Genomic DNA, 20,976 nt, shown 5'->3' on the forward strand with positions numbered 1-20,976 from the left:
GGGGGTTGAGAAATTTAAAAACAAAGCATTGGATAACAGCAGGTCAGATGGTACAGGGGTTAAGGTTGAGAGGGTCAGGTCTGAGTTAGGACTCAGGCAGTGGGCATTTGTATTTACAGAGGTTGAATGGGAAGAGTTGCCTTGAAACGGAGACATGAAATTGATGAAAACTGTTAATTTGGTGACCTTTGCAAGAGGCAGTAGGGAGGTGAGAAACAGGAGGAGCCAAAGCAAGGAGGCAAGAATAGATTTGTGGGAAGAGGAACCATGGCTGTTAACTTATTTCCTGCCACCTCTGTCGAATCAATTTCCCTTTTCTCATTTGGCCATGGACGTCAGCCCCATCCAGTTGATGAAGGTGGAAAGACATTGAAGCAAACAGCGTGGAGAACCAGGTCAGAGGCTGCACCTAGATCGAGAAGCTATCCATTCCTTTTCTCATGTCCATATGCAGGCAGCTCTGGAGTCCTTAAAAAAAGAGAGACCCAGGACGGATGGGCATGTGGTCAGGGGGCCAAGTACTATGCAGAGGAGGCTCAAGGTTGTTCCTCTGAGGGGAAGATGATGTCATCAGATTTGGAGGAGAGAGAGAAAGAAGTATTGGTGGGAGAGGAATTTAGCAACGTCAACTAATGTGGAATTTAGAAAGTGGAGCTGAGTGGTCAGTGGTTTAGTGGAAATAGAGTCAAGGGCACAGAACATGGATCTCATGAAATAAATGTATTCTAGATGTAGAAATAAATGTATTCTAGAGGAAAGGATGTGAGAACGATCCTAGTAAGTAGTTCTTTTCCAACTCCCCCCCCCACTATAATTAGTCTGAAGAAGGGTCCCAACCTGAAGCGTCGAAAATCCATTCCCTCAAGAGATGCTGCCTGACCTGTGCTGAGTTACTCCAGTGTTTTGCTTAAAATTCCTGTATCTGCAGTTCTTTGTGTCTCCTGTTAAGTACAGGCTAGTTAAGCACTGAGGATGGGTAAGGTTTAAAAAAGTAATAGGGGGAAACTTACTTGGCACATGCATCATTGATTTAATGAAGGAGAGCCAGCAAAAGGCATATTGTGTTTCATTAACTTAACAAACCTTTCCGATGAGTTAACAGAGAGTATTGATGAAGGAATATCACAAATGTTCTCTCTAAGTTTCCAAATATGCTATTGAATCCAAATTGCAGGGTAGGGTAATTAGTGCAGATGATCTCTATCGACTTCAACAGAACACTGTTCAGCTGGTAGAGGGCGCAGGCAAGTGGCAGATGGAATTAGATGGAAATGTGAGGTGATATATTTTGACAGAAGGGATGGTGAGAGATAACTCAGACTTATTGTCACAGTTTTTATGAAGGTTGACACAAAATGCTGGAGTAACTCAGCAGGGTAGGCAGCATCTCTGGAGAGAAGGAATGGGTGACGTTTCGGGTCGAGACCCTTCTTCAGACTGATCACACAATAAGTGGGCAGACAGATAGGAACTGGGAAGGTGTGGAGGATCTTAGGTGTAGTTCTTTGAACAAGTTGAAAGAGCAGTTTGCAAAGCCTGTAGAATCTTGCACTTCATAAATAGAGGGATTGAGTGCAAAATAATGGAAGAGATGCTTGAATTGATAATAGACAATAGACAATAGGTGCAGGAGTAGGCCATTCGGCCCTTCGAGCCAGCACCGCCATTCAATGTGATCATGGCTGATTGAAAGATAAAGCATGGAAACAGACCTTTCAGATGACCAAGTTGACCACCGACTACCAGTTCACTCTTGTTCTATGTTATCTCATTTAAAATACGCTGCCTAAACACTAGAGGCAAATGAAATAGGTCAATTAACCAACAAACCCGAATGTCTTTGGGATGAGAGAGGAAACCAGAGCACCCAGAGGAAACCCACATTGTCACATGGAAAACATGCAAACATGCGGTTGGAGTACAGACTTTGTTTTGAGCAAAAGATACATAGGGGTAAGGGGAAGAGTGAGGAAGAACCTTTTCTTTATAGGGTAAATAAAGAGGGTATAAATATGGATCTCTCTGGCAAGGTTGGTGGAATGAGTGGGAATCAATAAATCAACAAATGAATTGGAATGGCACGAAGTAAATAATTTGCAGGGGCTCAGGGAGAGTGCAAGGGGGATGGGACTGATTGGATACTTCACAGAACCGGCAGAGTTGCAGAACCAAAGACTTGATGGCATAATGCCATGATGGCAATAATAGCCATAATGACTCCATCACCTATGAAATCCTAACAATCTCGTACTATATCTCCACTGGATACGCATCTCCCCCGTGTTGGAGACTAGGGGCTCAGGACAACCCACACGGTTCGACTTCTTTGCTTCAGGTGTCACTCTGAAAGCACGGACTATCCAAAATGGTCTTCACACGGTTGCTCGGGTGATAATTCCTGGGGAAAAGCTTCTGTCACGACCCTTTCACCTAGTCGTCAGCAGAGGGTGCCTCTCCTACAGGTTCGTCGTCTCCTTTCCCTTCGTCTCTGCGTGGAGCGGATTAATTTGCGAACTTCGTCCATTTCTTCCTCGCTGTTCGAGGTCTCATCCACCTCTCCCACCATCCTACTTTGCCCGGGGTCTTTGCCCCAGGCGTGTGGGCGGGTTTTTCGGACAGACTCACACGAGTCTGTTCTGGGAGGCGCATTCCCAAACACGGTATAGAGGACAGGGGGGCGGCCGTCCGCAGGGAAAGAAACTGGACGGCGAGATTGAGTTCGGGATATTTGGGATATGTGTTCGGGAGTTCATGAGGACAGACTCAGGGGACAGACATCTCAATCTCGAGGGCAATGGCCGGAATAAAATAACCGAGAGACTCCGCGATAAAGACTCCGGGTAATCTCAGCGTACAGATACGGGGAAACTCCTGGATCAGACTTCCACGGTACAGATTTCGGAATATAGTGCCCGGGTTGCATCTGGTATAGTTAACCCTGAATACTCTGCGTTACAAAGATAGGGATACAAAACGGGATAGTCCGTTGCAGACAGGGACATTCTGGGATAAAACTCGGGACAGTCCAGGAAAGAGACACCGCGGTACAGAGAGCGAAACACTGGAAGGATGTGGGTCCTGGCAACTGTGCTCGTGGTCGGGATTCTCCCGGGTGCAGGTAAGGACAACCCAGAGGGGGGAGTGAGGCCGGAGCAGGCTGAGTGAGGGTCGATTGGACGGTCCCGCGGACGAGCGCACGGTCGTGAGACGCGCTGTGCAAAGGTGGATTGAAAAAACGTAAGAACTGAAAAATAATAGTGATAGTGCACAAATAAAAGGGGGGAGTGGGAGTGGGTTAGAGGGAGAATGCGGGATAGAAAGGGAACTTGGAGAGATAAAGAGCAAAATAAATTCATTCTGAGATCAGTGTACGGAGAGAATTTTGAGATAAGAATACGGGAATGTGAAATAAATATAATTTATTTACCCTAACATTAACCCTCTGGAGGAGCCAGAGCGAAAAGGGAATGAAAGGAAAAGAGGAAAAGGATAAGAAAAGAAAGGAAAATCGGGGAGCGATTGTACGAGAAACCGATTGATGGAGTGAGAGTGAAAGGGGAGTGAGAGAAAAGCCATGGACTATAAACTCCTTGAGGTGCAAATAAATAGAGGACCCCATTGAGGTGTAGACATTTATAAAGGGCATAGACAGAGAAGAAAAAACCTTTTTCTATCGCGGGGGCATGTTTAGAGTGGATCTGATTTTCCTTCCACCGAGAGGGTGGTTGTAATCTTGAATGTATTGCCCGAGGATTCTTACATTTGGAAACGATCCTCACGAGCACAAATCATCAAATGACTGAGTGGCAGTGAAACAGAGGAGGGAGAGCGAGTGAGCGCCAGACAGAAATGGAACTGCGAGGTTATGAAGCAGGGAAAGGTAATAGAGAGTGTGAGACTAAGCAAGAAGTTTGAGAGGCTGTGATTAGAGGGGGAGAAAGGAAAGCGACTGAGAGAGAATGTGACGTGGACTTAGCGAATTCAGTGAGAGCGGGGAAAGGGGATTAAAAGACGACGAGACACACGAAAGAGAGTGAGTGAAAGCCGGAGAAAGAGGACGATTGGATGGGGGACAGTTAAAAGGGATCTAGTACCGAGAAAAGGATTGGAGAGTAGACAAAAAATGCTGGAGTAACGCAGCGGGTCAGGCAGCGTCTCGGGAGAGAAGGAATGGATGACGTTTTGGGTCGAGACCCTTCGTCAGACCGATGTCAGGAGAGGGGCGGGATAAAGATAGGATGTAGTCGGAGACAGGAAGACTAGTGGGAGAACTGGGAAGGGGAGGAGATAGAGAGGGAAAGCAGGGACTATCTGAAGTTAGAGAAGTCAATGTTCATACCGCTGGGGTATAAACTACCCAAGCGGAATATGAGGTGATTTTCCTCCAATTTGCGCTGGGCCTCACTCTGACAATGGAGGAGGCCCAGGACAGAAAGGTCAGGTTGGGAATGGGAGGGGGAGTTGAAGTGCTGAGCCACCGGGAGATCATGTAGGTTAAGACGGACTGAGCGGAGGTGTTCAGCGAAAAGATCGTCAAGTCTGCACTTAGCCTCCCCGATGTAGAGAAGTTGACACCTGGAACAGAGGATGCAGTAGATGAGGTTGGAGGAGGAGCAGGTGAACCTCTGCCTCACCTGGAAAGACTTTGGGTCCTTGGATGGAGTCGAGGGGGGAAGTAAAGGGACAGGTGTTGCATCTCCTGCGGTTGGAGGAGAAGTACCTGGGGAGGGTGTGGTTTGGGTGGGAAGGAATGAGTGGATGGGAGTTTCGGAGGAAACGGTCCCTGCGGAAAGCAGAAAGGGGTGGAGATGGGAAGATGTGGCCAGTAGTGGGATCCCGTTGGAGATGGCGAAAATGTTGGAGGATAATATGTTGTATGCAACGGCTGATGGGGTGGAAGGTGAGGAGAAGGGGGACTCTGTCCTTGTTACGAATAGGGGGAGGGGGGAGCAAGAGCAGTGCTGCGGGATGTAGAAGAGACCCTAGTGAGAGCCCCATATATAATGGAAGAGGGGAAGTCCCGTTTCCTGAAGAATGAGGACATCTCTGATGCCCTAGTGTGAAACACCTCATCCCGGGCGCAGATGCGGCGTAGACGGAGGAATTGGGAGTAGGGGATAGACTTTTTGCAGGAGACAGGGTGGGAAGAAGTGTAGTCCAGATAGCTGTGCGAGTCAGTGGGTTTATAGTAGATGTCAGTCACTAGTCTGTCTCCTGTGATGGAGATGGTGAGGTCCAGAAATGGGAGGGAGATGTCGGAGATAGTCCAAGTATATTTAAGGGCAGGATGGATAAGAAATTAACTGCAAATGCTGGTACAAATTGAAGGTATTTATTCACAAAATGCTGGAGTAACTCAGCAGGTCAGGCAGCATCTCAGGAGAGAAGGAATGGGTGACGTTTCAGGTCGAGACCCTTCTTCAGTCTGAAGAAGGGTCTCGACCCAAAACATCACCCATTCCTTCTCTCCTGAGATGCTGCCTGACCTGCTGAGTTACTCCAGCATTTTGTGAATAAATACCTCCTAAGGGCAGGATGGGAATTGGAAGTGAAGTGTATGAAGTCAGTGAGTTCTGCATGGGTACAAGAGGTAGCACCAATGCAGTCGTCGATGTAGCGGAGGTAGAGTTCGGGGATGGGGCCAGTGTATGTCCGGAACTGGGATTGGTCGACGTACCCGACAAAAAGGCAGGCATAGCTCGGGCCCATGCGAGTGCCCATAGCTACGCCTCCTGACTAGTCTCCCAGTTCCTGTCACTGAAAAACATCCCCACAGCATGATGCTGCCATCACCATGCTTCACCGTAGGTATGGTATTGGCCAGGTGGTGAGCGGTGCCGCTTGGCATTCAGGCCAAAGAGTTCAATCTTGCTTTCATCAGACCAGAGAATCTTGTTTCTCATGGTCTGAGAGTCCTTTAGGTGCCTTTGGCAAACTCCAAGCGGGCTGTCATGTGCCTGTTACTGAGGAGTGGCTTGTTACTGAGGAGTGGCTTCCATCTGGCCACCTGTGCTGCAGATATAGTTGTCCTTCTGGAAGGTTCTCCCATCTTCATAGAGGAACTTTGGAGCTCTGTCAGAGTGACCATAGGGTTCTTGGTCACCTCCCTGACCAAGTCTCTTCTCCCCCGATTGCTCAGTTTGGCCGGGCGGCCAGCTCTTTGAAGAGTCCTAGTGGTTCCACAATTCTTCCATTTAAGAATGACGGAGGCCACTGTGCTCTTCGGGACCTGCAATGCTGCAGAAATTGTTTTATACCCTTCCCCAGATCTGTGTCTCAACACAATCCTGTCTTGGAGGTCTACGGACAATTCCTTTGTCTTCATGGCTTGGTTTTTGCTCTGACATGCACTGTCAACTGTGAGACCTTATATAGACAGGTGTGTGCCTTTCAAATCATGTACAATCAATTTAATTTACCACTGGTGGACTCCAATCGAGTTGTAGAAACATCAAGGAAAATCAATGGAAACAGGATGAACATAAGCTCAATTTTGAGTGTCATAGCAAAGGGTCTGAATACTTATGTAAATGTGATATTTCAGTTATTTCTTTTTAATTACTTTGCAACATTTTCTAAACACCTGTTTTCGCTCTTTTATTATGGGGTATTGTGTGTAGATTGATGATAAAAAAAATGAATGTAATCAATTTTAAAATAAGGCTGTAATGTAGTAAAATGTGGAAAAAGTGAAGGGGTCTGAATACTTTCTGAATGCCCTGTACCTGTCCAAATATCTTCTAAATGCTATCATCCCATTCCAAACTCATGGTCAAGTTCAGGGAACTAAATCTCTGCTCCCCATGCAGCTGGATCCTCAACTTCCTCATCAGCAGATATCAATCAGTATGTGCTTGCAACAATACCTCCTCCTCACTGACCATCAGCACAGGGGCACCACAGAACTATACGCTCAGTCTGGCTATACCCTATTCTCTCTATACCTATGACTGTGTAGCCATACAACTTCAGAACCATTGTTAAATATACCGATAATATCACCATATATTATGGGCGAATAACGGGGAACTATGAATCAGTTTACAGAGGGAAATTTTAAATGGTGCCTCATGAAAGCAGCTAAAAGACTGCAACCACCCTGGGCAAGCTCCCTTCTCACTGCTTGTATCAGGAATAAGGCACTGGAACCTGAGAAATGTTGCCTCCAGGTTCAAGAACAGCTTCTTCCTATCAAACATCAGGTTTTTGAACCACCTTGTCTTCAAACCTAACAGCTACCTTACCCAAATCCACAAAACTGCGATGGACTTTGCACTACTATACTCTACGAGCATTGATTTTTGCATCTCTTGGCCAAATCTACTTGGAATAACTGACAACATTGGACATTTATTGTTGTTGCATCTAATGTGCCTATAAAACTGCACCAAGTAAGAATGTAATTGTTCCAGTTCATATCCAATGCATAGGACAAATAAACACTCTTACTCTTGATCATATTGTGGTCAACGAGAACTTTTAATCTAACTTTGAAAAAACCTTGGCTTGCATTTTCAAAAAAAGGCAAATTGATTTATTTGGGAAATCTTAATTCAGGGTTAGAACAGACACAATTCTTTGGCAAGGCATGATTGGGAAGGAGTAAATGGGAAAAGTTAACTTCAACTGAATCCTCCTCCTGACAAAATGTTTGAAGGACAGTCAGCAGCTTGTTTTTGCCTCGAGAAAAGCACAAGACGTCATAGCAGCGGCACCTATTTTACAAGTGCAAATTCACAAGGATATTTGCGTCACCCACATCATGACAGGTATCAATGAATGTGCCTGACCAACACTTAATCTCTGTAATCACCATCAATATGACCCCATGAGAACAAAAGCAACGGTAATTTAGCTGTCAGAAAATCAATGTCGGCGGTTTCATGAACCATGCAATTGCAGCTCTTCTTAGATAGCACCTCACCAAACAACCTGTCAAGTCTCATTCACATCCAGCAAGTGTCCACAGTTCACAGGCAGTCCATAAGTTTATTGTAAATTAGTCCCTGTGAAGAAACACCTGCATCTTCTGCATTATTCCCAGAAATATGCCTCCATAGTCCTCTTTGCTGAACTGTAATGCTGAAACTTCCGATTTTCCCTTCTCCCTCTCAAATTGTAGATTAAAACATCATAATAAGGTCACTACCTCCTAATGGCTCCTTTACCTTGAGTTCCCCTATCAAATCAGGTCCATTACACAACACTAAATCCAGAATTGCCTTCTCCCTGGCAGGCTCCAGGACAAACTGCTCTAAGAATCCATCTTGGAGGCACTCCACAAACTCCCTTTCTTGGAGTTCAGTACAAACCTGATTTTCCCAGTCTACCTGCATGTTGAAATCTCCCATAAGCGCCATAGCATTACCTTTGCTACAAGCCAATTTTAACTCTTGATTCAACTTGCACCCTATTTCCAGGCTACTGTTTGGGGGCCTGTAGATAACTCCCATTAGGGTCTTTTTACCCTTACAATTCCACAGTTCTACCAATACTGACTCTACATCTCCTGATTCTATGTCACCCCTTGCAAGGGGCTGAATTTCATTCCTTACCAACAGAGCTACCCCACCCCCTCTGCCCACCTGCCTGTCTTTTCGATAGGACGTATACCCCTGAATATTCAGTTCACAGCCCTGGTCCTCTTGCAGCCATGTCTCTGTAATTCCCACAACATCATACTTGCCAATTTCTAACTGTGCCTCAAGCTCATCCACTTTATTTTTTCTTATACTTTGTGCATTCATTTACGACACTTTAACTTCAGTTTTCACCTCCCCTCTCACACCGGTCACTATTGCCCCTGACCTTACTCTCTTATCCCTTCTCAAACTTTCCTTCCCATTAATTCGGGTCTTTTGTAACTTTTCCTGTACTCACTTCCCCTTTAATTCCATCTTTATACTCCCAAATTGTCAACCCCTCCCTCTCGAGCTGTAGTAACAAGGAAATGTAGATGTGTTTTACACAAAAGGAACAAAGTATTGGAGTAACTCGGCGGGTCAGACAGCATCTCTGGAGAACATGGATAGTTAAGGTTTCGGGTCAGGAGCCTTCTTCAGACTATTAGAGCTCTATTGTCAGGGTGTACATACTAAATCAATATATAGAGATGTAATGTCATGTACTAAATCAATGAGCAGATATGTTGCATTCTTGCAGTGATGCCTCGGAATCCAGGAACTGCTACTGATTGCTTTTGTGATTTACACCCTGACCCGTGGTTTATCTCTAGGTGATCCTGGACGGGTGCCTTTGCCTGATGCTGTGCCCGGGGAGGTGGAACTGCTAATTCCTGATGGTTTGGGGGTAACTGCAATGGAGGTGGCTCCCGTGGAGGTTCACTTCAGGCCTCGAACTAAGCGTTGCACCTGTTTCTCGTACAAGGACAAGGAGTGTGTGTACTACTGTCATCTGGATGTGATCTGGATGAATACTCCAGAGTAAGTGGCTTTCAGGCACAGTTGAACTTGTTTACACTATGATTAACCACAGATTTTAAATTCATGTTTAGTGATTATACTTCGACCATAGACGAGCTGCATTCTAAAAATCCATTTGAATGATTACGTCATCCAGATTCCTTCCATATTAATCTATCATCTACTCATGTCTTTCCAACCATACACAGCATGAATCAATTCCACAATCCACAGATTCCTAGAGTAGAAGTGGCTATAGTGAATGCACCTACACGCTTCATGCAGATGAAGCAGTAAAATCTTTCCATTTCCTGTGCTTTGCACGAACCATGTGCAAACTGTACTTGTCAATGGAAAACCCTTTTTGCTGGTTTTGGAATTATTTGCACCAATGCTATATTGAAAATGTTAAACGTCATCATAAAGCTACCCTTTGATATATATATGTGCCATTCAAAGCACAGGCAATAAGCTGTCACTAACAAATTAACCAGTTTGCACACTACCTTAACTGTTTCTAAGTCAGACAAGAGTGCAGTAATACATTTATTTTTATTTAACAGTAATGTTACTTTCATTTCAGAATTTATTAGAGTAGCTTTTTAGTGTCTTTGCTTTGGAAAGAGGAGCAGTTTAACATTAACAGCTTGTTTGAAGACCCATAAAACACTAATACATAGTAAATCTCAAGGATCTTTCATGAGCAGGGCCACCTTCCAGCACGATCATTTTATATCCAGTATATTGTAAAAATAATAGTGAAATGCCCAGCACCTAATTTGCACTTAACATTTTGGGATTGATTGTCCAAAACAGCTGAAGCATCTGTAAACATTATTCATTTCTAAAACCATTACCAGTATTCAGTAAAACCTCATGGAACCATCATCTAAATAGCACCAAAACTTAACAATCACTTTGAATACTTAGTAACAGTATCTTTACCAATAACTGTTTCCGCAGTTCTAATTGCTCCATATTATGTCACAAACAATGACTTCTGTTTAATCCAGATCACTGGCTTTTTTGAAGAGAAATTATCTCTTTTAGGGCATCTGAAAAAAATATCTGTGGGGCCTATACAATAATTAGGGAATCCTACCTTAATACTAAATACTCAGAGTGAATCTCTCATCTTTGCACCCATCGAGTCTTTGCTTTTCTTTCCTCTCCCCTTATGGCTCCTTCTATTCCCCTAACCCTGATCAATTCACCTACTAATACTCAGGGGTGCAGTGCTGCCAGAGCTCACCGGAGCGCCGCTCCGGCACCTCTGTAAAAAAAAAGCCAAAATAAACAGGGGAATTTTAACTAGCGGGGAATTTAACAGCGGCCTCTCCGGCACCAGTGACAGCTCCGGCACCTGACAAAATAGCACTGCAACACTGCTAATACTGACCAGTACCTATTACTGTACCTTGTCTACATCAGTGATTAACAAGTCTCAAACTAAGTAAGGGATTTGGGCAACTTATAAATATCATAAAGTCTGAAGAACGGTCTCCGAAACGTCACCCACTCCTTCTATCCAGAGATGCTGCCTGTCCCGCTGAGTTACTCCAGCATTTTGTGTCTATCTTCAGTATCATAACAGACATCCATAATGACTTAAACATGGATGGGCAGTGCAAAATTTCCAAATTTGAAGCGCTTGCAGAATTTAGAAATGTAAAGAAAACAGAGGCTGTAAAAATGGGCCAGATGTGGCTGATGAAATAAATGAATCCTTCGTTAATTTTAATTAGTCCATCATTGGGCACTGAGCTATCAAATGTCAATGTACAAACTCTGGAAATCCTCCCTCAATTTTCTCTGCTGCTCGCTAAAAAGAATCGCTTTTCCTTCTATCCTTGCGTGGTTTGCTTTTGATATGCATCAAATAACCATCAAATCTTGATTTGATAAATCTTTTATGAAGTACTTTGAAAAATGTTATGGTGCTATTGTTCCACTATGGCAAAAGGAAATTATAGAAGAGATCTCTCACTTTCTTTACATAACTGATATCTGATGAGTTAATTGGGGAGTGGGAAAGGAAAGAAAAACATGAAGCGGGGAACGACAAGGGGAAAGGAGGGGAGAAGTAAGATGGGGAAAAGAGTGGTGGAAGGTAGAGGAAGGAACAAAGTCAATTGCAACGTATAGAGAAGGGAACAGGAGTAGGGAAGACAACAGGAAAAGGAACTAAGGGAGGTTAGGAGAAGTGATGGGAAGGATGAACAGGAAAGATGACTGGAGAGAGAGCAGGGTAAAATGAAGTTGTGAAGAGGTTTGGAAGAAGAAGCATAGGATAGCAGGGGAGAGATAATGGAATGGAGCAAAGTAGGTGGGGAGGGTGGGGTAGAAAGGAATTGGGATGGGAGAGGAGGAGGAGTTCATAGTTTAATTGTCGGTCAGTGAAGCATAAAACATTTTCCTCTGTGGTCCGTCCACATCTTCCAACAAGCAATCTTTAGGATGGTACCTCATTACATGTGGATGAACTTTAGTTTTCACATTATTTATATTCCTCAATATTAATATTGTTTTCTTAATTCCAGGAGGACTGTGCCCTATGGACTGTCTAATGTGTGAAGACATAAACGCTCTGACAAAAGGGATATGAATTGGCTTGTGAGATCTCCAAAACCTCGATGTATCTGCACAGAAGATGATGATGGACTGTGTGACCTGTTCTGCAGGCCTAAGCAAAGGGACAGTGAAGTAGTAACCCACTGAGGTATAATTGGTTTGTGAGGGCAGAGGGGGCAGAGGGGGGAAACAAGATAGCCAAAGATGTTGCTTGCTTGATCAAATATTGGCCAATTGCTCAACTGTATTGGCAAAGATCGATCCCTGATATTTCCGAGCAGTGTATCAGTCCTAGGCAGATCAAAAGTAACTTGTGTAATCAGGAGAAATATGGGGACAACAATCTGCAGTAAATTCAATATCTAGGCTTATTGTCCATGTAATCCTCCTCTCCCAGATGCATCACAATGGAGCTCCTCAGACTCCAGCTCAACAACCTTGGACCAAATATCCTCAAGCTGCTTCCCTCTCAGCAGTCTTGGTTCCTGGGGATCTGCAGGTTTCAGTGATTCCCACTTATTGTAGTCAGAGCACTTCACCTGTTCTGCCGTTTCCATCAAATCTTGTTTTATATATTCAATGAGGTGACATTCTATTCGCATATTTGGTTTATTTTTAACCAGTGTATCCATCAAATAAACATTTGTTACATTTTGTTACAGTGGAAGGAGATGGGCACATATATTCGACCACATTGTCTCTCATTCTTTCAGTCACATCACCTAACATTTCTCAGCATTAAATTTTATTGGCCATTTATTTATCATTTTGCCAGACCTCTGTGGTCGATAACAGTCCTTTCCATAGTTTACCATACTTCCCAGCTTTGCATCAACTCCAATTAGGGACATTTTACACTATACTGTAGTGCACAAGTTATAAATATACATATAAAACAAGCAGAACACTACTCTTTTGCATCCTCTAGTTCAATACTGTTCGATGGTTTTTGCCAGTTTCCCATCCACGCCAACCCTGAAATTGCTATTTGTTTATTATTTTTACTGTACTGAGATACAGTGAAGAACTTTGTTTTCAGTATATCCAGGCAAATCATGCCATACATGAGTACATTGGGTAATGCAAAAGAGAAAATAAACAAAATTTAGTATTACAGCGAAAGAGAATGTCCAGATATTTCATGGGCCCTGAGATTGCTAAAAGGTCTTTTATGTGGGATTTTTATCAAACACGTTCTGATAACCCATACATATGACTTTCACTGTATTCCCTTTATCAACCTTTGATTCAGATCAGACAAATACAATTTGCCTTGAACAGTTCTTCGATCCTCTCCCTCCATGGTGACTTATTTACTTTAAGCAAAGCCAGGCTTTGTTCTATGTTCTCTGCCTCAGTTTTCACTCCACTCCACTCATTATCTCTCTGACTTCTTCTACTGAGATTTTGGCATCATCATCTTCCTTAGTAAACATCAATACCAAATACTCTCTTTTTATTCTAGCTATGCTCCTTGCCTCAAATACAAATATCACCTACTTTATCCTCATATCCCCATCACTTCTCTGACTAACATTTATATATCCATAGAAGACTTCTGAAATCCTTTTCATGCTATATGCCATTCTCTTCTCATACTCCCTCTTTAATTATTTTATCTTTCTTTTTTATGTTCTTCCCAGCTATTTATATTCAGCTTGGTTCTATTCATCAGACATGTCATACACTTATTTTCTAATATCATCTACTCTAACTTCTTTGTCGTTCAGAAAGCTTTGATTTGGTTCCTCAACCATGCTCCCTTCTGAAAATGGACTGTCACCACTTGAAAAATTCCCTCAATCAAAGGTTTTATTTTAATTGATCTACTACATATTGAACAACTGTTGTGGGACCCTCCACGCCCATGTGTCAGTAAAGACTCAAGTTATATTGTTTAACAGTTTATTGCAGCATTTGCAAGGAAGCCTCCAAGAAACAGTGCCTGAAATTATTTACATATTAAAACATACAGTGATCATAATACCCCTAGCATAGTTACACATGGCTTGCATCATTCTGTAGCTTGGTCTTGATCTTTAAACTTGATCTTTACTCTTGATCTTTAAACTTTACTCTTGATCTTTAAACTTTGCAGATGACATTAAAGTAGGTGGTATTATAGAAACATAGAAAATAGGTGCAGGAGTAGGCCATTCGGCCTTCGAGCCAGCACCTCCATCCAATATGAACATGGGTGATCATCCAAAATAAGTACCCCATTCCTGCTTTCTCCCCAAATCCCTTGATTCTGTTAGCCCCAAGAGCTATGTCTAACTCTCTCTTGAAAACATCCAGTGAATTGGCCTCCAATGCCTTCTGTGTCAGAGAATTCCACAGATTCACAACTCTCTGGGTGAAAAAGATTTTCCTCGTCTCAGTCCTAAATGATCTACCCCTTATTCTTAAACTGTGACCCTTGGTTCTGGACTCCCCCCACATCGGGAACATTGTTCCTGTATCTAGCCTGTCCAATCCCTTAAGAATTTTATATGTTTCTATAAGATCCCCTCTCATCCTTCTAAATTCCAGTGAATATAAGCCCAGTCGATCCATTCTTTCATCATACGTCAGTCCCGCCATCCCGGGAATTAACCTGGTAAACCTACGCTGCACTCCCTCGATAGCAAGAATGTCCTTCCTCAAATTAGGAGACCACAACTGCACGCATTGCTCCAGGTGCGGTCTCACCAGGGCCCTGTCCAGCTGCAGTAGAACCTCCTTGCTCCCATACTCAAATGCTCTCGCTATAAAGGCCAACATGCCATTTACTTTCTTCACTGCCTGCTGTACGTGCATGCTTACTTTCAGTGATTGATGTACAAAGACACCCAGGTCTCGTTGCACCTCCTCTTTTCCTAATCTGACACCATTCGTATAATAAATTGCCTTCCTGTTCTTGCCACCAAAGTGGATAACCTCACATTTATCCACATTACGCTGCATCTGCCATGCTTCGGACCACTCACCCAACCTATCCAAGTCACCCTGCAGCCTCATAGCATCCTCCTCACAGCTCACACTGCCACCCAGCTTTGTGTCATTAGCAAGCTTGGAGATGTTACATTTAATTCCTTTATCTAAATTGTTAATATATACTAGACCAAGTGGACCCGTTGGGCCCAAACCTCTCCTGCATTGGTGCAGAACCCTCTCCTCCCCCCTCCCCCTCCCTATTCCCCTCCACCTCCTCCCCTCCCTCCCCCTCCCCTCCCCTCCATCCCCCTTAACCCCCTTATCCTCCCTTCCTTCCCTCCCTCCCTCCACCCCCTACCCCCCACTCCATCCTCCTCAACCCCCTTATCCTCCCTCCTCCTCCCCCTCCACCCTCCTCCCTCCCTCCTCCCTCCCTAGGAGATAGATTTAAACTTTAAAATGTGAATAACTTAAAAAATATAACACCAATTTCAATAAAACTACGCATTACCATTAAAGCAATGATGGTGAGTAAGGTGGGCCTAAAATTGTTGCGCTATCGTGTACCGTTTTGGCTGTAGTTCGATCACAAACAAACAAACAAACGAGAGTTTTAGTATATAGATTATAAATAACTGTGGTCCCAGCACTGAGCCTTGCGGCACCCCACTAGTCACTGCCTGCCATTCTGAAAAGGACACGTTAATACCTACTCTTTACTTCCTGTCTGCCAACCAGTTCTCTATCCATGTCAATACCCAACCCCCAATACCATGTGCTCTAATGTTGCACACTAATCTCTTGTGAGGGACCTTGTCAAGTGCTTTTTGAAAGTCCAGATACACCACATCCACTGGCTCTCACTATCATAGACAGTGAAGATGGTTATCAAAAATTACAGCAGATTTTTGATCAGTTGGTCAAATGGGCTGAGGAATCGTTAATGAAGTTTAATGCAGATAAGTGAGGTGTTGCATGTTGGGAAGTCAAATCAAGGCAGGACCTTCATAGTGAATGTTAGGGGCTTGGGGATTGTTGTAGAGCAGAGGGATCTGGGAGTACAGGTAAAGTTCCTGTAAAGTCAGGTGGATCGGGTGGTAAAGAAGGCTTTTGGTACATTGGCCTTGATCAGTCAGAGTATTGAATGTAGATGTTGGGATGTTATGTCACAATTGTGCAAGATGTGGTGAGGCCGCATTTGGAGTAATGTGTCCAGTTTTGGTCACCCTGCTGTCGGAAGGATTTCATTAAGCTGGAAAGAGTGCAGAGAAGATTTACAAATATGTTGTCTGGACTCAAGGACCTGACCAATAAGGATAGGTTAGGCAAGCTATGTCTTTATTGCTTGGAGCACAGATGGGTGATCTTGTAGAGGTGCATAAAATCAAGAGGGGAATAGATAAGGTGAATGCACACAGTCTTTTACCCAGGGTAGGGGAATCAAGAACCAGCGAACATAGGTTTAACATGAGAGGAATAAAATTTAATAGGAACCAGAGGGGCAACTTTTTCACTTGGAGGGTGATGGACAGATGGAACACGCTGCCAGAGGAGGTAGTTGATACAGGTACTAGAACAGCATTTAAAGGTCACTTAAACAGATACATGGATAGGAAAGGTTCAGAGGGATATGGGCCAAAAGCAGGCAATTGGGACAAGCTTAAATGTGACATCTTGGTCAGTGTTCAAGTTGGGCCGAAGCGTCTGTTTGAATGCTCTATGACTATGACTCTATCCACCTTCCTCTAATACTGGGATATCTTCCCTGATCAGAACTGCCAATCCTCCTCCTTTTTACTTCCTATACTTTTGAATTCTTGTATTGCAGATATATCAGTGTCCTCTTTTGAGACATTCAATTAACACCACTTTATTATCACTCCTATTTGTATCTAACATTCACCAAGTTTATTCACTATGTTATGTGTTTGCCTCCATGCATTTCAAACTCAGTATTTCTTATATTCTCATTTAGTTTCTTCCCATCCAATGTTATACTGTTTCCAACCTTAATACTATGTAATATGCTCACTTCTCCATGCACTTTATTTCACTTTTCCACTGCCCTATCGTGTTGTCAACCTCCCCATGTCCCTCTGCCAATTTAGTTTAAACCTTCCCCAACCATACTGGTGACCTAGTTGCCAGTACGTTAGTTCAAGCTCTATTCGGGTGACAGAACTGGTTCAATGCCTCAAAGATCTGAAGCCCTCCTCCTTTATTATGTCTTTAGTCAAACATCGCCCTGTCTAATCTTATTTCTATTCTTACGGACACATTGTGCTGCCTGTTAAGTCCATATTTCATTATAATATGTTTAGTGGTTTATATTACTTGTATTTACCTTTTAGTCTGTATTTTGTTTTTAAATAAACACTGATTTGTAGTAAGCCCTGGGAAAACTAATTATTTCCTGATACTAGGACAAATAGAAAGGACAGAGTATCATCCCTTTTCTTTCATTCCACTCACCTCCCAAGTTGACTACATCCCTAACTTTAGCATTCTATTTGAGTTCAGCTTGATAAAGTTGCACTCTGTTGGAACTCATTCAATGCATGAACAACATATTCATTGTTGCACTTTTTAATCCACTCCGAAATTACCCAGATTTGGAAACAGTCTCCGCAGAGAGCTATACTTAGGTAATTACTTGCAGTTGCCCACCTGCAACTTGTCAGTAACTATTGACTACAATTGTAATAAATACAATAAGGTGAAGTTGTTGAGTTTTAGATTCAGATTACCTAATGTGCTAGCTTTCCCACTGTGGCCAAATTTCTGAATGGGTGATGGTGAATTATAAGATTCTAGCTTGAACGAGGAATAGATTGTGGTGGAGAAAAATCAGTGATAATTATTCAAACTCAGGAATGAGTGATGATATTGATTGGGATATGGTGAAAAATAAGAAATGCTGAGAAAGGGAGCATTGAGTTACAGTGAGGAATAAGGTCATGAGTCATGCTAAGTGATGGGATGCTCAGGGATCCCATGAATGAGAGAGTTAACATATGATGAGCGTTTGATGGCACTGGGCCTATACTCGCTGGAGTTTAGAGGGATCTGGGGGGGATGGACCTCATTGAAACTTACTGAATAATGACTTGGATAGAGTGGATGTGGAGAGGATGTTTCAATTCGTGGGAGAGTTCAGTGGTCATAGCCTCGGAATCAAAGGAAGAGGAATTTCTTTCATCAGAGGGTAGTGAATCTGTGGAATTCATTGCCAAAGAAAGCTGTGGAGGCCACCAATGGATATTTTTAAGGCAGAGATAGATAGATTCTTGATTAATACCGGTGTCAGGGGTTATGGAGAGGAGAATGGGGTTAGGAGGTAGAGATAGATCAGCCAAGATTGAATGGTGGAGTAAACTTGTTGAGCCAAATGGCCTAATTCTGCTCCTATCACTTATGACCTTATGAGTTATAAAGAGACATAAGATACTGTGCTAAAGATGTAATGCTGAAGGAATTGAGATGCATTAACAATAAGGTTAATAAGTCTAAAAAGTACTAAGCCTAAACTGAGATATTGATTATATAAGAGAAACACTCTCCACATCATTGGTCCTTCTCTTATATAATTAATATCTCAGTTTAGGCTTAGTACTTTTTAGACTTAGTAACCTTATTGTTAATGCATCTCAATTCCTTCAGCATTACACTTCTTCAAAGTATATGATTTTCTGTTAATGGGACTGGAGGGCCTGAGTTATCAGGAGAGATTGGATAGGCTGGGACGTTTCTCCCTGGAGTCTATCAGACTAAGGGGCCATCTTTTTGAGATATATAAAGTCCTAGGGGCATACATAAGGTGAATGGTCAGTTGTTTTCCAAGGATAGGGGAGTTTAAAACTAGAGTGCAAAGATTTAAGGTGAGAGGGGAAAGATTTAAAGGGGACCTGAGGGGAAACATTTTCACACAGAAATCATATAAGAAACGAAATGCCAGAGATAATGGTAAAGGCAATATGATTTCAATGTTAAAAAGACATTTGGACATGATAGAGTCATACAGCGTGGAAACTGGCCCTTTAGCCCAACTTGCCCACGCTGACTAATGTGCCCTGTCTACACTAGTCCCACCTGCTTGTGTTTGGCCTATATCCCTCTAAACCTACTCTATCCATGTACTTGTCCACATGTTATTTATATGTGTGACAGTACCTGCCTCAACTACCTTCTCTGGCAGTTCATTCCATTTATTTCACACCATTTGCATAGAAAAGCTGCCGCTCAGGTTCCTATTAAATCTTCCCTCCTCACCTTAAACCTATGTCCTCTGGTTCTTCAGTCCCCTATGGGCAAAAACTCTATACATTTATCCTATCTATTCCTCTCACGATCTTATACACATCTATAAGATCAACCCACATCCTCCTGTGCTCCAAGGAATAAAGTCCTAGCGAGCTCAGCCTTTCCCATTAGCTCAGGCCTTCAAGTCCTGGCAACATCCTCGTAAATCTTCTCTACACCCTTTCCCGCTTAACAACATCTTTCCTATATAGGGTGATCAAAACTAAACACAATAATCTAAATATGGCCTCACCAATTTCTTGTACAACAGTAACATGGCCTCCCAACCTTTGTACTCAATACGCTTGACTGATCAAGACCAATGTTCCTAAAGTCTCCTTGACCAATGCACCGGTGGAGTTGCAGTTTTACAGTGCCAGGGACCCGATTTTGATCCTGACTATGGGTGCTGTCTGTACGGAGTTTATACATTCTCCCTGAGACTGTGTGGGTTTCCTCCGGGTGCTCCAGTTTCCTCCCACATTCTAAAGAGGTGCAGGATTGTAGCTTGTCTTCTATAAATTGTCCCTAGTGTGTAGGATAGAACTAGTGTGTGGGTGATCGATGGTTGGCATGGACCTGGTGGGCCGAAGGGCCTGTTTCCACATTGTACCTCTGCTCTATAGCACTTCCCAGGGCCCGACCATTCACTGCGTAGATCCTGCCCTGGCTGGACTTCCCAAAAGGCAACACTTTGCACTTCTCTGTATTAAACTCCATCAACCATTCCTCAGCACACCTGTTCAACCGATCAAGATCCCGCTGCAATTCTTGACATCTTCACTATCTACAATACCACCCACTTTAGTGTCATCTGCAAACTTACTAATCAAGCCTTGTATGTTCTCATCTAAATCAGTAACCGCTGAGTTACTCCAACACTTTGTGTGTATAGAATATCTGGACTAGCCTAATAGTGTGATAGCTGTCTTACTTCTTAATTCTAACCAGATGGATTCTGCACTTGATTTCCTAAGGACATTTTGTGTTTGTGTGTATGTGTGAGAGTGATGAGAGGTGAGAGATCTGAGGCTTCCTCAGACTGTGTGTGCATGGGGTGTGTTTGTTGTTTATGTGCATGCCAGAAACTCTCATTCCTGGATGACAGTGTGTGCCTAGGGCCACTGTTAGGACGTGTGTGTTTTTGTTGCTGTTATTGCACGTCTCGAGATATTGGCTTCAGCATGTGTGCATACCTTCATTATGCGTGTGCTTGTCCATTTGCTTTTTTGTGTACTGGCTCATGTTTGTACTGGCATGAATGTCCTTTTCTGTATGCCAAGTAACATAGGTATATGTGTGAGTGTGCATGTGCATGCATTAGTAGCTTAGTCAAGTATATGTTTTTCTATTTTTGCTCGTGGGACATATAAGATGGAAAGGGTGCAAATAAGATATACGACGATGTTGCCAGGACTCAAGGCCCTGAGTCATAAGGAGAGGTTGAGCAGCTTAGGAGTTTATTCCTTGGAGCGCAGGAGGATGAGAGGTGATCTTAGTAGGTAGATTTCTGCTGTTGAGACTTTTTATTTCCAGATTTATTTAAGTAAATTTAAATTCCCCAGCTGCCATAGTGGACTCATGTTTCTGAATCACTGGTCCAGAACTAACAATCAGTTAGTTCAGTTACTTATCCACCAAGGTGTGGGTGTGTGCATAAGCACTTGTGCGTGTACAGGTACAGAAATAGGGTGCTACATCTCAATGCCATTACTTTTCCTTTGAGATGAGAGACAGTGCTCACCGCATTTGGGACAATACCATGTCC

At 43.2% G+C, this 20,976-nt stretch overlaps 1 protein-coding gene across 1 annotated transcript; it reads left to right on the forward strand.

The window, feature by feature from the left end:
* The first annotated feature begins 2,549 nt into the window (after window positions 1-2,549).
* LOC144604472 (endothelin-3-like) lies at window positions 2,550-17,260 on the forward strand. The gene is made up of 3 exons (XM_078418936.1): window positions 2,550-3,118; window positions 9,236-9,443; window positions 11,963-17,260. The coding sequence occupies exons 1-3, from the start codon at window positions 3,070-3,072 to the stop codon at window positions 11,994-11,996; spliced, it is 291 nt and encodes a 96-aa protein (XP_078275062.1). The 5' UTR covers window positions 2,550-3,069; the 3' UTR covers window positions 11,997-17,260.
* The last annotated feature ends 3,716 nt before the right edge of the window (window positions 17,261-20,976 follow it).

This window comes from Rhinoraja longicauda, chromosome 22 (genome assembly GCF_053455715.1).
Source record: "Rhinoraja longicauda isolate Sanriku21f chromosome 22, sRhiLon1.1, whole genome shotgun sequence".
Taxonomy (NCBI): Eukaryota; Metazoa; Chordata; class Chondrichthyes; order Rajiformes; family Arhynchobatidae; genus Rhinoraja; species Rhinoraja longicauda.

What these genes read in the sequence shown, in the direction of transcription:
- LOC144604472 (XM_078418936.1), top strand. Translation starts at nt 3,070, where the DNA reads ATGTGGGTCCTGGCAACTGTGCTCGTGGTCGGGATTCTCCCGGGTGCA. An exon ending in CGGGATTCTCCCGGGTGCAG is followed by an intron (nt 3,119 to 9,235) that starts GTAAGGACAACC and finishes GTTTATCTCTAG; the next exon opens with GTGATCCTGGACGGGTGCCT. An exon ending in ATCTGGATGAATACTCCAGA is followed by an intron (nt 9,444 to 11,962) that starts GTAAGTGGCTTT and finishes TCTTAATTCCAG; the next exon opens with GAGGACTGTGCCCTATGGAC.